The sequence below is a fragment of the Antechinus flavipes genome, chromosome 3, assembly GCF_016432865.1.
Source record: "Antechinus flavipes isolate AdamAnt ecotype Samford, QLD, Australia chromosome 3, AdamAnt_v2, whole genome shotgun sequence".
NCBI classification, from domain to species: domain Eukaryota; kingdom Metazoa; phylum Chordata; class Mammalia; order Dasyuromorphia; family Dasyuridae; genus Antechinus; species Antechinus flavipes.
In genome coordinates this window covers 613,951,579-613,967,443 of record NC_067400.1, presented here as the reverse complement: position 1 = coordinate 613,967,443, position 15,865 = coordinate 613,951,579, and the positions used below count along the sequence as shown (strand labels likewise).

The 15,865-nt window shown below is 51.9% G+C and overlaps 1 protein-coding gene across 3 annotated transcripts in view; it reads right to left on the bottom strand.

Moving 5' to 3' along the window:
- Positions 1-15,865, bottom strand: part of SPTBN4 (spectrin beta, non-erythrocytic 4) — a 58,361-nt gene that overhangs the window by 11,295 nt on the left and 31,201 nt on the right. For all 3 annotated transcript variants that reach the window (XM_051989179.1, XM_051989180.1, XM_051989181.1), the window contains 6 exons: positions 14,830-14,976; positions 13,149-13,412; positions 3,756-3,980; positions 3,137-3,226; positions 823-1,101; positions 324-454 (listed from right to left, as the gene is read on the bottom strand). In XM_051989179.1, coding sequence (XP_051845139.1) covers positions 324-454; positions 823-1,101; positions 3,137-3,226; positions 3,756-3,980; positions 13,149-13,412; positions 14,830-14,976 — 1,136 coding nt within the window. The remainder of the gene's footprint in view (positions 1-323; positions 455-822; positions 1,102-3,136; positions 3,227-3,755; positions 3,981-13,148; positions 13,413-14,829; positions 14,977-15,865) is intronic.

The window sequence follows — 15,865 nt, the reverse complement described above, 5'->3', positions numbered from 1 at the left end:
GCGGCAGGGTCTAGAGCTAGGAGGGACCCCCGTGGCCGTCCGGGCCTTAAGAAGAACCCGAACCCCAGAATTTGAATTCAGGCTTTCCGGACTCTGGAGACTGCGGCATATCCACTGAACCATCCTGCCCTGGCCTTTGCCCAGGGGCTTTGTCTCCTCCCCCTGTAAATCCGAGCTTTCTGGGGGCTGGCCAGTGACCCTGAGCAGCGCAGGCGATGCCAGAGTCAAAGACTTGCCACCCCGGGATCCCCCCTCTCCCAGCTAGAACGGAGAGCGGCCGCGCCTGCGCTCTCTGCGGGAACTGCGGGGCGCGCGCCGCCCACCTGTCCGGATGCCCCATCTCCAGCAGGGAACGACACTGGCGGGACAGCTGGGCGATGCTCTCCTCATAATTCTCAATGCTTTGTTCCAGCAGCAGGTGCTTCTTCAGGAGCTGGAGGGTGCTCTGCTCATCCTGTGGGCCCGGAAAGAATGATGGGGGGGGCAGACCACTGTCCCACCGGGACCTCCAAAGGAGAGAGGATCCCGGGATCAGGGAAGGGAGGTAGAGGCCCTCGTTTGACAGATGAGGAAACCGAGGCCCGCAGAGATTCATGGGATCAGAGGACTAGAGTCGGAAGGGCTCTTAGAGACAATCATCCAGCCCACCCTCATTGAACAGAGGAGACTGAGGGTCAGGGAGGACGAGGAGCTTGTCCGTGTATCAAGGGCAGATTATGAGCATTCTCTCCTCCCTTCGGAGGCTGTGGAAGGGGCCGAATGGGGACAGCCCTCCCCGGGTCCCCGTGACTCCCCTCCCTGGGGAACCTTGTCCAGGCCAACCTTGCCCGTCTCTTCGCTCATCAGTAGCAGCTCCTGCTCCCCCAACCAGGCCTCCACCTCCGACATGTCGAAGTAGTACTGCTCCACCTGGAAGGCAGCGTCCAGCACCTGCTGCCTCCGCTCAGCCTCCTCCTGCAGGGAGCTCCACAGGCCCTGCAGACGCTCCAGACTCTGGCTCACCACCTCGGCCTCTGGGCTGCGCAGGGAGGCCAGCGCCCCGGCCCGTTCCAGCACCTCCTCCACCCGGCCTCGGTGCCCCTGGATCTCTCGACGGAGGCTCTGGCACGGGGAGAGAAGAATCCAAGTGAAAAGGAGGCCGGGCCTCTGCTGCGGCCACAGACACAGAGCTAGCTCGAGCTCATCTGGTCTTTATGAATGAAGAAACTGAGACTCAGAAAGGGGATAGAGCACGAGAGGACTTAAAAACAGAAGAGACCAGGGGGCAGGGGCAGGGGGGCAGTGGAGAGAGCACCCGGCCTGAGTTCAAATCCAACCTCAGATACTAGCAACTTAGCCCTGCCTGCCTCTTCCCAGGGCAGAGAAAAAACTGGAAGGGATCAGCTCCAAATCTCTCTTTTACAGAGTAAAACTGAGGCCAGGAAAGGGAAAGAGATTTTGCCCAAAGCTCCATGGCTTATAAGAGATGGACTGTCCCTCAAACCTTGACCTTCAGCCTGCCCCAAAGGTCACCTCCTCCAGGGAGTCTTCCCCCTTGGACCTTCCGAGTCACTCAGTTTTGTACCTCTCCTTTAAACTCTTATGTCAGGAGACTTCCTGAGTGTGGATCACAACATAGCACTCTGACTCTTTTTGTTGTCGTTTGCTTGCTTTTTGTTTTCTTTCTTAATTTTTTTCCTTTTTTATTTGATTTTTCCCGTGTGTGCAGCAAGATAATTGGATAAATATGTCCGCATATGTTGGGTTTAACTTATTTTTTAATATGTTTAACATATATTGGATTGCTTGTCATCTAGGGGAGGGGAGAGGGGGAAGGAGGGGGAAATCTGGAACACAAGGTTAGGTAAGGGTCAGTGGTGAAAAATTATCTGCTTATGTTCTGAAAACAAAAAGCTTTAGAGAGAGAGAGAGGAGACAAAGAAAGAGAGACAGGCAGACAAAGAGAGAGAGAGACAGAGACAGAGAGATAGAGAGAGAGAGAGAGAGACGAGAGAGAGACAGAGAGACAGAGGAGAGAGAGAGGAGACAAAAGAGAGACAGAGACAGAGAGAGTGACACACAGAGAGAGTGACACACAGAGAGAGAGACAGAGAGAGTGACAGAGAGAGACAGAGACAGAGAGAGAGAGAGAGAGAGACAGAGATACAGAGAGAGAAAGAGAGAGACAGAGACAGAGAGAGACAGAGACAGAGAGAGAGAGAGACTTCCTATCTATGAGCCACGTCAATTGGGGAGGGGAAGGGGGTAATGTTTCTGCAATGGTGACCACTAGCAGCCTCAAAATGCCACAAGAGTGCAGGGAAACATTGTTATTATTCTGCTATTATTAGTTATTATTAGCTAGGGCCCATTTTGCAGCATTTTGGACTATGTACGGTTAAGTGCCAGGATGGGTCGGGCCCGGGGTGGGTGGGCAGAGGGGTGGGCACCTCCTGCCCTGGTGATGATTTGGCTCGAGAGAACTCCCACAGTCCTCACAATCTCTCCGAGCTAAGGAAGGAGGGGTCCTGCCTGGAGCAAGGGGCAGGGGAACTCCCCACAGAGCATCCCAGCATCAGGATTGTGCACTTCCAGAGCAAAGGAGAATAGATTTAGAAGTGGGAGTCACCTGGCCCACTTTTTCCATTTTACAGATAAGGAAACTGAGGCACAGAAAATCCCCAAGGTCCAAGACAACAGAATCACTTAGATTCTGATGCCTTCTCTTTTTTCAGAAGGAGAAACTGAGGCACCGAGCGATTAAGCAAATTTCCCAGGATCAAAGCTGGGATTCTAACAGTTCTCACTCCAGATCCATCCCCCTAGTCTATGCAGTCTCCTCTAGTTTAGAAAAGGGGGCCCGCAGTACGGGGAGAGGCTGCGCTGTGAGTCAGGGGCACATGTGTTCTTGTTCCTCCGAGCTTCCCCTTACTTCTGGCCACGGGGCCGAACGGGCGGCAGCGCCACACTCCCGAGCACCAGTTTTGTGTTGGGGAAAGTTTGAACAATGTCAGTAAAAATAAAACAGAGCCCAGAAGCCAACATGTGACTTTCTCAGTCAGGTGACTTCCCTCTCTGAGTCACCTCTGCCCTCCCCGGCCCACCCCCTCCCCCCCAAGCTCCCTTAGTCTCCCCTCTTCCAAGACCTCTTCCCCACCTGGTTCTTCTTGATGAGCTGCTGCACAGACTGCAAGCTGTTCCCCTTGTCCGTCTGCGTCGCCAAGGGCAACCGCTCCTGGACCCACGCCTGGGAGAGGAGAGAGGGAGGAGGGTAAGGAAGGCAGGAGGCAGCGGCTCCCCGCCTCCCCTCCCCCCATGACTCTCAGCCGGAAGGGGGCTCACCGGTCAGCCGGCCCACCCAGACCTCCCCCCCCCCCCCCGGGGAAGACTTCCAGGGGGAGAGAGAGCCCTTCACTTCTTGCAGCCCGTTTTCCACTTTGGGGCAGGCGCTAACCACCAGGTGGTTCTTCCCCAAGGCCCAAGCCTGGGGCGAGGAGAACAAGTCTCCCCTGCGCTGGCCCTTCTAACATCTGCTCCCATGTCAATGCTCTCTCTAAAACGGCCGGCTCAGGACTGACCGCGAGTGTAGCCGGGGTCTGCCCCTGGGGGGGGGGGGTTGCGGGCCGCCGCCTTTCTCCCCTCCCCCCCATGCTGTGCTGCTCCTAGGGCAGCAGCAGCTCCTTCGGGCTCCCAGGACACACTGGGGGCTTCCAGCAGGCCCGGAGCCTAGGGACGCTGCCCCCCCCCCCTTTATCCCCCTCCTCCCCGGCACTCACGATCTCGTCCTCCAGGTCATGGGCTACTTGGTGCAGCTCCTTGGAGGCCAGCAGGAGGCGCCGCCTTTCCTTCAAGGGCTCGATGAGGCGCACGATGCGCGTGCCCACCGCCGTCTGCCGCTCCCCCACCAGCTCCTTGCTGGCGGGCTCCAGGGGGAGGGCCGCCGTCTGGGCCTGCAGCTCCCCCACTTCCCGGCACCACTCCTCCACCTGGGACTCCATGGTCTGGGGGCACAGGGAGAGAGAGGAAAGACCCATCGAGGCTCCCGGGCTCGGGCACGGAGGCCAAAGTCTGGCCCGTCCCTCAGGCGGGCGCGAAGGCAGCTCCCCCGCCAGCCCAAGCCGGGCCCTTCCCACCGTCCAAGCTGCCTCTGCCCCGGGCCCAACCGGGAGGTTTCAGGTCAGTCTGCCATCCCCTGGAGGGCGGCCTGAGGGCAGGCGGGGGTCACGGGGCAGCCTGGAGATCGGCCAGCACGGCCCCCTCCTCGTCCACACGCGAGCAGTCCGAAGCCACAGAGGAAGCAGATCTCTGGGCCCGCCTTGGCCCAGATCCAGCCTCCTGCCCCGGGGCCACCGAAGCAGGGCCGACCTTGCCTGAGGTCTCTGCATTTCCCTCTCACTTTCCGAACTGCCCAGGAGTGAGAGGTCCAGGCCAGAGATCCCCAGGAGCTTCGCACTTTCTCACTCCAGGCTTTGAGCGCAACTTTCTCGGTTCCCCAACACTCTCCTTTGCCCTCCGGCAACCTCAAGCCCAAGTTAAATACCATCCCCTCCGGCAGCCACGTGGGGCGTGGGGTGTGGCGGTGGAGCGGCTGTGGGACTCGCAATCAGGAAAACCTGGGGCAGCCTCCTTCACCTCAGTTTGCTGTTCTGTAAAATGGCTGTAAACTACTTGAAAGCAAGGATTGCCTTTTGTCTTTGTATTCCTCATGCTTGACACAGGGCTTAGTATATGAATGAAGAGGTTGGATTCACTCAATGATCTCTAAACCTGGCGTCCTTCTTTCCTTCCTTCCTTCCTTCCTTCCTTCCTTCCTTCCTTCCTTCCTTCCTTCCTTCCTTCCTCCTTCCTTCCTTCCTTTCTTTCTTTTCTTCCTTCCTTCCTTCCTGCCTTCCTTCCTTCCTTCCTTCCTTCCTGCCTTCCCTCCCTTTTTCTTTCTTTCTTTCTTTCTTTCTTTCTTTCTTTCTTTCTTTCTTTCTTTCTTTCTTTCTTTCTTTCTTTCTTTCTTTCTTTTCTTCCTTCCTTCCTTCCTTCCTTCTTTCTTTCTTTTCTTCCTTCCTTCCTTCCCTTTCTCTTCCTTCCTTCCTTCCTTCCCTTTCTCTTTCTTTCTTTCTTTTTTTCTTTCTCTCTCTCTCTCTTCCTTCCTTCCTTCCTTTCTTAGCTCCTCCTGACTCCAGGGCTGCTGCTCTATCCACTGCACCCCCTAGCTTCCCTGTCATCCTAATTTTCAAACGCCACAGCTCTCATTTCTAGAATCCTTCAAAGCTTACCAACTCTTGGGGGAAAAAAGCAAGAAGTGTGGTCCAGACCTATGACTTCATCACCGCTTGCAATGGCTGGATATGGAAACTCCCATATCCCTGAAAGTAGGCAATCCCACTGCCTCAGGGAACTGTCCAGCCCACTCCGAGGTAAGTGACCTGCCCAAGACCTGCCGGCCACGTTCTGCCAGATGTGAAGCAAGGCCTCCAGATTTCAGGGCACCTCATATTTTCTTTAAAGATATTCTGCATAAGAGCAACTAGGTGGCACAGTGGGTAAATACCGCCCCTGAAATCAGGAGGATCAGAGTTCAAATCCGGCTTCAGACACTTAACACTTACAAGCTGTATGACCCTGGGCAAGTCACTTAATGCTGACTGCCCCCCCCCATAACAAAATAAAGGTATACGGGATCTCCATACATGTGTTCATATTGTCCTCCTCCACCATTAGAATGGGAGCTCCTTGAGGGTAGGGGAGATTTCGTTCCTGCCTCTGCATCCCCAACACTTAGCACATAGTAGGTCCTTAGGAAAGTTCTAGTCTGGTTCTTGCCCCTTAACTTCCTCCCCTCCCCGCCCCTCCCAATCCCATGGCCTTCTTCCTTTCTCAGCCAGAGAGAGGAAGGTGCGCTGAGCGAGGGCAGAGCAGTGGGAGCCAGGGGAGACGTCAGACTCTTGGAAAGGTGGCGATGGAAAGAACAGAGACAGAAAGGGAGAGGGAGCAGCTGATGCGCCAAGCCGAGGTGGGGGTGGGGGATGGGAGCAGGGCTGGGATCCATAGGAGGGAAAGTATTGGCAACCAGGACCCCTGATGGGGAGGGGGCGGGGAGGAAGGACTCGCCCGAGAAAGAAGTCCCACCAGCTGCAGCTTCTCCAAGGCATTTTCCATTGTCTCTGCCCTGCATCTCCCCCCCCCCCACCCCAGTCTCCTCCAAAGCAGGAAAACAGGCCACCTCCCCCGCAGCAACAGCGGCGCAGCCAGACCAGCTGGCTGGGGCCTGCAGGGGAGGCAGAGACCTGGATTCTGGGCCTGCCTCCACCATATGGCTTCCTCACTCCCGCCACCTCCAGGCAGGGGCTGCCATAGTAAAAGGAGCAGGGGCTGCCATAGTGAAAGGGGAGGGGGCTGCCATAGTGAAAGGGGGAAGGGATGCTGATAGTGAAAGGGGGAGAGGGCTGCCCATAGTGAAAGGGGGAGGGGGATGCCTATAGTGAAAGGGGAGGGGGCTGCCATAGTAAAAGGGGCAGGGGCTGCCCATAGTGAAAGGGGGAGGGGGATGCCTATAGTGAAAGGGGAGGGGGCTGCCATAGTAAAAGGGGATGCTGATAGTGAAAGGGGGAGGGGGCTGCCATAGTAAAAGGGGCAGGGGCTGCCATAGTGAAAGAGAGAGGGGGCTGCCATAGTGAGAGGGGCAGGGGCTGCCATAGTAAAAGGGGATGCTGATAGTGAAAGGGGGAGGGGGCTGCCCATAGTAAAAGGGGAGGAGGCTGCCCATAGTGAAAGGGAACAGGGGCTGCCCACAGTGGAAGGGGGTAAGGACCACTAGGATCCCGGGGGCCCACTTGTGTTCTTCCTGCTCCTCTCAGGCTGCTGCTGGGGCCCTGGGCCTAATCCCCCTCAAGAATACATCAACGTTCCTGGGTTTTAGGGGGCGGGCGATTGAGAGGAGAAAAGAGCATGTTGGCAGGTAAAAGCAGGTGTCCTGAACAAGCGAGGACACAAAAACGCCAGAGAGAAGTAACTGTGGGCAGCTGAGAGCAGGGCAGACTGAGCCCAGGGCCTGGGATCAGGGAGACCTGAATTCCAATTTGACCTCGGCCACTTATTAGCCACATGACCGTGGGGAAGTCATTAAATCACTATTTGTCAGTCACTTAACTCCAATTGCATCAGCAAAAAAAAAAAAAAATCATTATTTGTCTCAGTTTCCTCATCTGCAAAATGGGGATAATGGCAGCACCCAGTTTCCCAGGATGCTTGAGTATCAAATGAGATTTAAAGGACAGTATCTGGCACGTAATGCTCATTCTTCACACTGCTTGTTTTACAAATAGGTGTTTGTCGAATGGATGAATGACAGAGACAGACCAAAAGACACAAAGGCAGAGATAAAGTATATGCATTAGAGAGGAGCAGATAAGCGCCCAAAGGCAGTCCTGTCACATTTTACAGATGAGAAAACTGAGGCCCAGGGAGGGTAAGTGACAGGAAGGACCTCAGAGTTCATGAAGTCTCGGGGACCTCTCTTTTCGGATGGATGGCGTCACAGAGACAGAGACACGGCGACAAAGCAGCAGAGATGCTGACATTCATAACTGCACCAGAAAGAGGGACAGGGAGAAAGGCTGCATCAGCAACACAGAGGCCGCCAGGCCACCAGCCTTGAGGCACAAGGGATGTAAGGCTCACAGAGAAGCCCAGAGGCAAGAGAAGCTGGCGGAGCGCCATCCTGTGCCGCACAGACACGGGGAACACAAAAAGACACGCGGCAGGACACGATGCCATCAAGGGGGAAGCCGAAGGCCGCACAGTTTCTCAGGCTGGGACTGGGGGAGGCTGAGGGGCAATAGGAACATGGGAGAGGTAAGGGAGGAAACACAGCCAAAGCCTCCAGACCAGTGGGGATGTGGGCCTCGGAGACCAAGAGTGATCGGAGGACGAGCTTCTCCCACCCCGAGGCCCCCTCGGGGCCTGGCTCTACCCAAGGATGGAACCAGTGACGGCTTTCTGGAAGGGCCCTCAGAAACGGCCTCACCCAGAGCTGGCCCAGAGCTGGAGGGGGGGGGCCACACCCGGGTACCTGGCTGGGGGGAGCTAAGGCGGGGCCCTGGCTCTCAGACCAGTTGAGTTGCCAGTCAGCTCTGCTGGGGGTGGTAGACCAGCAGGCTCCAGGCCTACCCAGAGACTACAGCCTCTTTGTGGTGAAATGGGAGCCATTTGTAGAGAAGAAGAAGTGCCTAAAAGGCCCCACTCATCTGACTCAAACTCTCTTGGCAGCTAAAGAAATGCTCTTTGGATCAAAAAGGGGAAAGGGCCCACATGTACCAAAAATGTTGGTGGCGGCAAGGAACTGGAATCAATTGGGGAATGGCTGAATGAGTTATGGAATATTATTGTTCTATAAGAAATGATCAGCAGGAGGATTTCAGAGAGGCCTGGAGAGATTCACAGGAACTGATGCTAAATGAAGTGAATACAACCAAGAGAACATTGTACACGGCAACAAGAAGATTATGTGATGATCAACTGTGATGGATGCAGCTCTTTTCAACGATGAGGTGATTTGGGGCAATTCCAACAGACTTGTGATAGAGAGAGCCATCTACACCCAGAGTGAGGACTGTGGGGACTGAGGGGGGATCACAACACAGTATTTTCACCTTTTTGTTGTTCTTTACTTGCTTTTGCTTTTTCTCATTCCCCCCCCCTTTTTGATCTGATTTTTCTTGTGCAGCGTGATAAACGTGGAAATACATTTAGAAAAATTGCACACATTTAATATATATTGGATCACTTGCTGACGAAGGAATGGAAGTGGGGGAAGGGAGGGAAAAAATTTGGAACACAAAGTTTTGCCAGGGCGAATGTCGAAGACTATTTTTGCATGTATTTTGAAAATAAAAAAGCTATTATTTAAAAAAAAAGAAAAAGAAAAAGGTTTTGGTATCCCCACAGGCCTAAATCCCTGGTCCTCAACAGCCATATCTTCAGTGGGGAAGGAGGGAGGGAGCTCTCTCTCCTCTGGGCTCTCAGAGCTGGTTCTTGAGGAATAGCCGCACGGAGCCGGGGAGAGGAGGTGGGAATGCTGGAGCCAGAGCAGACATGGAAAAGATTTGTAGGTGGGCTAAAAGGTGCCACATACAGTTTAGTCTTGGAGGGAAAGAATCAGCTCTTCTTTCCTCCCTGCTCTGTGTAGCTCTGAGGTGCTCAGTCTTTTTTCTTCTAAACCCAGAGACTTCATTCTCACCTTTCCCAGGAATCTGGGAATCAAAGATCACCTCCCCTCTGAAGCCTGAACCGACCGCCCTCCTAACCAGTATCACCTCCCATTCCCTCTCTTAATTCCTCCTGCCCTTGACTTCTGTTTCATGCAGAAGGGAGGTGATACAGGGCCTGAGTTAGCTTCTTTCCTCCCTTAGATTAGGAGCTCCTTGAGGGCCGAAATTTCCCATTATCCCTCTGTCTCTCCCTTGTGGCTCTGAATAATAATAATAATTTTTAAAAAGGCCTGAAACAGACTCTGAAATAAATACATACTAATGACTTTCCCAGGTTGTGGAGGGATATAATGTTTCTCTCTGTAATCCGGGAAACCCATGACCCCTACTGGAAACAGATAGAAGCAGAGCAACAAGAAAAAAAAATGGACCTAATATACAGAGAGAAGCTGCCAGGCAAGAAAAGAGGGACACAGTATCGGAGGAAGAGAGAGACACACACAGAGGGGCCAAGAAGCAAGAAAAAATAGACACAGTAACACAAGGAGATAGAAAGGGAGACACTTCTATGATATTGGACACAGTTAACTACAAACTGCTACTAAGTAGCATCCTCCGGGGTTTTTGTGACACTCCACTCCTTTGGTTCTCCTTTCTGTGGGACTTTTAAAATCTCCATTAACTAGACCGTGTCCCAAGTGTCCTTCCTGGACCCTCTTCTCTTGTCTCACTCCTCACTAGCTCCCATGGGTTTAATGATCAGCCCTAGGCAGATTTCTCCTAGATCTCTACATCTAATTCTAGGCTCTCTCCTGAGTTCTAACATCACCAACTCACTGCCTGTTGGACGGTTCAAAGTGGATGGTCTTCAGGCACAGCAAAGTCGACTTGTCCGACCCAGGACTCTGTCTTTCCCCTTAAATCCCATCGTTTCCCTTAAATCCTGTCTTCTTCTGGAATTTCCCAAAGCGTAGAGACGGCCACGATCCCTGCGGTCCCTCGGGTTCACAACCTCGGTATCATTCTCAACCCTCCTCTCTCTCTCACCCCACACGTCCAATCTGCTGCCAACATCTTAACGGCGTGTCACATCTGTTCCCACATCCACCCACACAATCAACACCCTAATTTAGGTTCTCATCCTTCTGGCCTCAGTAATTATGCTAGCCTCTTAAAGTCCTCCCTGCTTCAAGTGGCTTCCCTCTAATCCGTCCTCCTCGCAGCTGCCAAAGATATTTTCCCAAAGCAAAGATCTGACCACATTAGGAACCTTCTCAATAAATCCCAAATGGCTCCTTTTGCCTTTAGAATAAAACAAAATGCCTGCGTTCCAAAACCAACCAAAAAATAAATTAATTAATAAAAATAAAAAAATAATTATTAAAAAAAACCCTCTAAAACCTTAGTCACCCTACTTTTCTGGCCTTGTTACGCTCTTTCTTGCCTTCACATACTCTATGTTTTGGTTGTTTTGTTTGTCACACACTCTATGGTTGAATCAAAACGGCCTTAGTCTTCACATAAAGCATCCCATGGCCCATCCCTGGGCTTGTGCACAGGCTGGAATGCCCCCACCCCCTTGTCTGTGCTTCTTGAATCAATCCTTTTCTTAGAGACTCAGATTAAGCTCCTTAAGAACCTTTCCTGATCTCACCAACTGCTCCTGATCTCTCCACACCTATCACCTTCGTCTATTCTGTATGTATCTATAGATTGGAAAGGAGAAAGCGAGGCAGGTCACCTTGCAAAAGGCCTTCCTCACTCAAATCCAGTTCACTTGCAAGTCCTGGCATCACTTTCTGACATCATGGTCATCCTCCAGAATGAAGAACATACAACAATCTACAGTGATCTGCTGCCTCCCCCAAATAGAATATAAGCTCCTCAAAGGCTTCATTTTTGTCTTTGTGTCCCTTCTGCATAGACAGAGTCGGGCCCATTTTCTTCTTCCATCATCATCATCATCATCATTTCCTCCTCCTCCTTTTTCTCTCTCTCCATGTTTCTGTCTCTTTCTCTCCCCCCTCTCTCCCTCCTTCCTTCCCTCCCTCTGCTTTTGTGTGTGTGTGTGTGTGTGTGTGTGTGTGTGTGTGTGTGTCTTTCTCCTCCTTCCCTCTCTCTGTCTCTGTCTCTCTGCCTCTCTTCCTCCCTCCCTCCCTCTCTCTGCTTTGTGTGTATGTGTCTTTTTCCCTCCTTCCCATTCTCTTTCTCTCTGTCTCTCTCTCTCTCTGTCTCTGTATCTGTCTCTCTCTGTCTCTGTCTCTCTGTCTCTCTTCCTCTCTCTCTCTCCCTCTCTTCCTCTGTCTTTGTGTGTATGTGTCTTTTTCCCTCCTTCCCTTTCTCTCTCTCTTTGTCTCTGTCTCTCTCCCTCTGTCTCTGTCTCTCTCTCTGTCTCTGTCTCTCTGTCTCTCTTCCTCTCTCTCTCCCTCCCTCCCTCCCTCTGTCTTTGTGTGTATGTGTCTTTTTCTCTCCTTCCCTTTCTCTCTCTCTGTCTCTGTCTCTCTCTTCCTCTCTCTCTCCCTCCTTCCCTCTCTCTGTCTCTGTCTCTGTGCCTCTCTTCCTCCCTCCCTTCCTCTCTCTGCTTTGTGTGTATGTGTCTTTTTCCCTCCTTCCCATTCTCTTTCTCTCTCTCTGTCTCTCTCTGTCTCTGTCTCTCTGTCTCTCATACACACACATACACACACATATGTATGTATATGCTCACATTGACATTTGACATGGCTGATCATCTTTCCCTATCTTGGTTCTTCTACCATCTGTCTAGCTAATCCTTTTCGGTCTCCTTTGATTCATATCCATCCCACTGACCTAACTATGGGGGTCCACCAAGATTCTGGGGCCTATTTTCTCTATATTCTTAGTGAACTCATCAAATCCCAAGAATTTAACAAATATCTTCTCTATGCAAATGACTTCTCAATTGCTCGATCTATTAGATTATTAGGTTACAAATAATATGTATATTATTATATAATATATACAAAATAATGTCATCTATAAGATATTGCGTATATGGTATATATACACATATAGGAATCTCTCTCTCACACTCTGTATGTTTATATGTTGCCTCACCCCTCACTAGAATGCAAAGCTCTTGAGAACAGGGACCATCTTATCTTCATCTCTGTATCCCTAGCATTTGGCACACAACCCTGCGCACAGTAGGCACTTAATAAATGGTGAATGAACAGAATTGCTGGTGAATAAATGATTAAAACATCAAACTCCCCCAGCCTCATCTCCTGCTCTCTTCCTTCTGAATCCCTGTCTTCCGGGAAGCCTGTATTCTCTCTGGCACCCCCTTTTCCCAATCTGTGCACCCCTCCTGCTGCCCTGACCCGTCCTGATACACCAGCATGGAAGAGAATGGCTGGTAACGTTCACAGTCTAGATCACGCTCTCTAATAAGCCCATGCTCTGGTTTCTTCTGGGCGAAGAGAGGCTGCATTTGTCTCGTCGTGGTTTTTAAAGTTAGCTACGATAGAGCTTGGAATTAAAGTGAAGAAGACTTGCCTCAAACATTTATGAGCTATATGACTCTGACCAAGTCTCACTAAACGTCTCTCAGCCTCAATTTCTACACCTGTAAAATAGGTATAATAAAATTACCTCCCCAGGAGACTATTTTAAAACTCAAAGTAGATAATACATATTAACTTTAAAATGCCAGATAAATGCTAGCAATTATTATTTAAAAGAATCATTATTTGATTTTACATCTTCTACATTTCCCAATGTATTCTTTCCCTTCCCTCTTACCAGAGTATCTTTTAAATAAAGAAGAAAATGTGATCAAGAAGAACAAAAAAAGCTCAGCAAAACTAAACCATAGTTGCCCCCCTCAAAGAAACGGGAGCCGTCCCCACCACTTACAAAGAAACCCCCTCGGACTGAGAAAGATCACCTCTCGCCGCCCCTGGTCATGCTTTCCAGCCCCTCCATGTCAGCCTGCTTGGTCCGACCTACCTGCAGCTTCTTCAGCTGGCTGGTGACAGTGGCCAGGTCTCCCCCAGGGTCCACGCCCTGCAGCTGGCTCTCCATGTGCATGAGCCGCTTGTCCAGCTCAGCAAAGCTCTGGACCAGTTGGTCGGCCTGACTGGCCTCGAACAGCTGCCGGGCCTTGGCCTGGGTGGTGCTCTCCAGCTCGGCCCAGCACTGCCGGATCTCTCCCAGTTTCTTCTGGACAGAGCTCGCCAGTTCGGGCTTCTCCTGCATCAGCTGCTGGCCCTCCTGCCCCGGGAGACAAGCAGGGGTGAGAGAGACCCAGCAAAAGACAGATATGTACACGGGGAGGGATGGGAAGGGGGTGGGGAGGGACAGGGACACACACACACACACCAATGAAGACAGACACAAAAGTGGAGAAGAAAAGGGATGCGTGTAATAAGAAACACAGACCCATACATTTGGAGGGAGGACAGTCACACACCCAGGAGGCACAGGAAATGAAAGAGACGGTGACACAGGTGCAATGGGAGACACACTCAAGGAAGAACATGGGGTACACAGGGACAGAGACCCAGCAGGGGAGGTAAAAAGAGACACGGAAAAGGGATCCGAAACAGGCAGAGGGAGACACAGGGGGAAGAGACACGGGGGAACAGATCGACACACAGGGAAACAATGCCATGGGAGACCCAGGAGGAAAGACGGCAAATAACATGGGGAAAGGCAGACGCACGGGTATGCACGGAGACAAGAAGTGGGTTGTCATCAAGGTGGGGCAAATGATCAAATTCAGGAAGCCCAGAGACCTGATCTGGGGGGTCCTAACTCCAGTAGATGTCAGCTCAGTTTCGGGCTGATCCCATGAGAGCAGGGTCTGAGGGCTGAATCCAAGGATTCTGTTGGGGCCTGCCAGGGATGAGGCCAAATTCTGAAGGCAGCCTCAGAACTCAGTGTGTTTTCTGGAAGCCTCCTGATGTCCTGATTTGGGAGGGGCTTAACCAGAAGTTGAGGAGAAAGGGCATTCACCCTCCTCCCTTCCATCCTACATCACTGGGGTTAGAGGAGCCTGTCTGCCTGCCTGTCTCTCTCTCTCTCTCTCTGTGTGTGTGTGTGTGTGTGTGTGAGAGAGAGAGAGAAAGAGAGAGAGAGAGAGAAAGACAGAGACAGAGAGAGAGAGAGACAGAGAGAGGCAGAGAGAGACAGAGACAGAGAGAAAGAGAGAGACAGAAAGAGACACAGAAAGGAGAAGAGAGAGAGACAGATGTGGGGGGGGGGGAGGGAAGGAGAGTTCAGCTAAGTCCAGGCCTTCCCATTTTTGAATGCTATGCTTGGGAGACATGTGCCACCCCCACCCCCCTCAGCCTCAGGACCATGCAGGGAGAGAAGAAAAGGGCTTTATGGAGTCTGTTCCCCCAGGGCCCTCTGCTGGTAGATTCTATCCCAAAGCTCAGCCTAGGAAGGATTTATCCCTTTTAGAGCTGAGAGGGAGCCTAAAGATCATGGATTATTTTCACAAATGAACCAACTGAGGCCCAGAAATAGAAAGTTACTTGTGCAAAGTCACCCAAATAATAGAAAACAGGATTCCAACTCAGAGCTCTGCCCTTCACCTCTCAATAACAACTGCTCCCAGTAAGCCCAGGAGCTAGGTAAGGGAAACGATGCTTTGGGAGCATGATGAGGCCCTTCCCCTGCTCACCTTCTCAATCTTCTCCAGCCATTCCTTATTCTGGGCCAGCTCGGCCATGAAGGCCTGGTGCCGGAGCCATCGCTTCCTGAGTTTGTGGCCTTCCTCCCGAGTGCTGTCCCGAGCCATCAGCATCTTTTCATGAATCCAGCCATCCAGCTGTACACAAGCAGGGTGGGGGATGGGGAATCCTTGGTGAGGGGCCCACAGCTCCCCAGAGGCAGCCAGACCTAGCACTCTGTTCCTTATCCATCTGTCCACTCCACACTAAATCCCCCACTGAGGCCCCACAAGTTTTATTCTGTCCTCTTCCCCCTGACTCAAGGGAACAAGGTGTAGAATTTGTAAGACTGCTTTCTAAAACAGATTTGAAAAGGTCCTCTGTGCCCCGTTCCTCTTTCCCAGAGTGGCAGGATGATGGCAGAGGTGCCTCCATTCTTCCTAAATCTGAAGGGGGGCAGCTGGCCGAAGACGGCCCTTCCAGGAACAAACCAACTCCAGCCTCCCCCCCACCATCCCTGACTGCACATTCCCTCACATCCTGGAACCAATGCCATCCCTCCAACAAGAAAGCACCCTGAGTGTCTAAACAGATTTGGTACCACAGTTACCTGCCCCCCGCCAATGCCCTAGGATCAAAGCCAACTACAAGTCCTTCATTCTCAAAAAAAAAAAAAAAAAAAAAAAAAGGAGGAGGGGGAGGTAGCTTTCAGATCCAGATCTCCCACCCAGCCAATTCAGTTATACTCCTCTCCCCATAAAAGCAAAAAGAAATCTAGGTCTCAGCCTGGTCTCCCCCCCACTCAAATGGAAACAAATCGGTGAGATCCAGATCCCTTCCAAGACAAAGCAGCTCCCCAAGCACAAATACAAATATATATAGGGGCAGACACAGCCCAGGAAGAATGAATTACAATGTCGACCTAAAGCTAAGTCCAGTTCCAGGACCCCCAAGCAAACCTCTCCTCAGTCACAGCCAGACTTAGATTGTCACTCCAGGCAAAGCCAGTCACCAGCCTTCCATCAAATTATGGCTAGATTTAGAGCA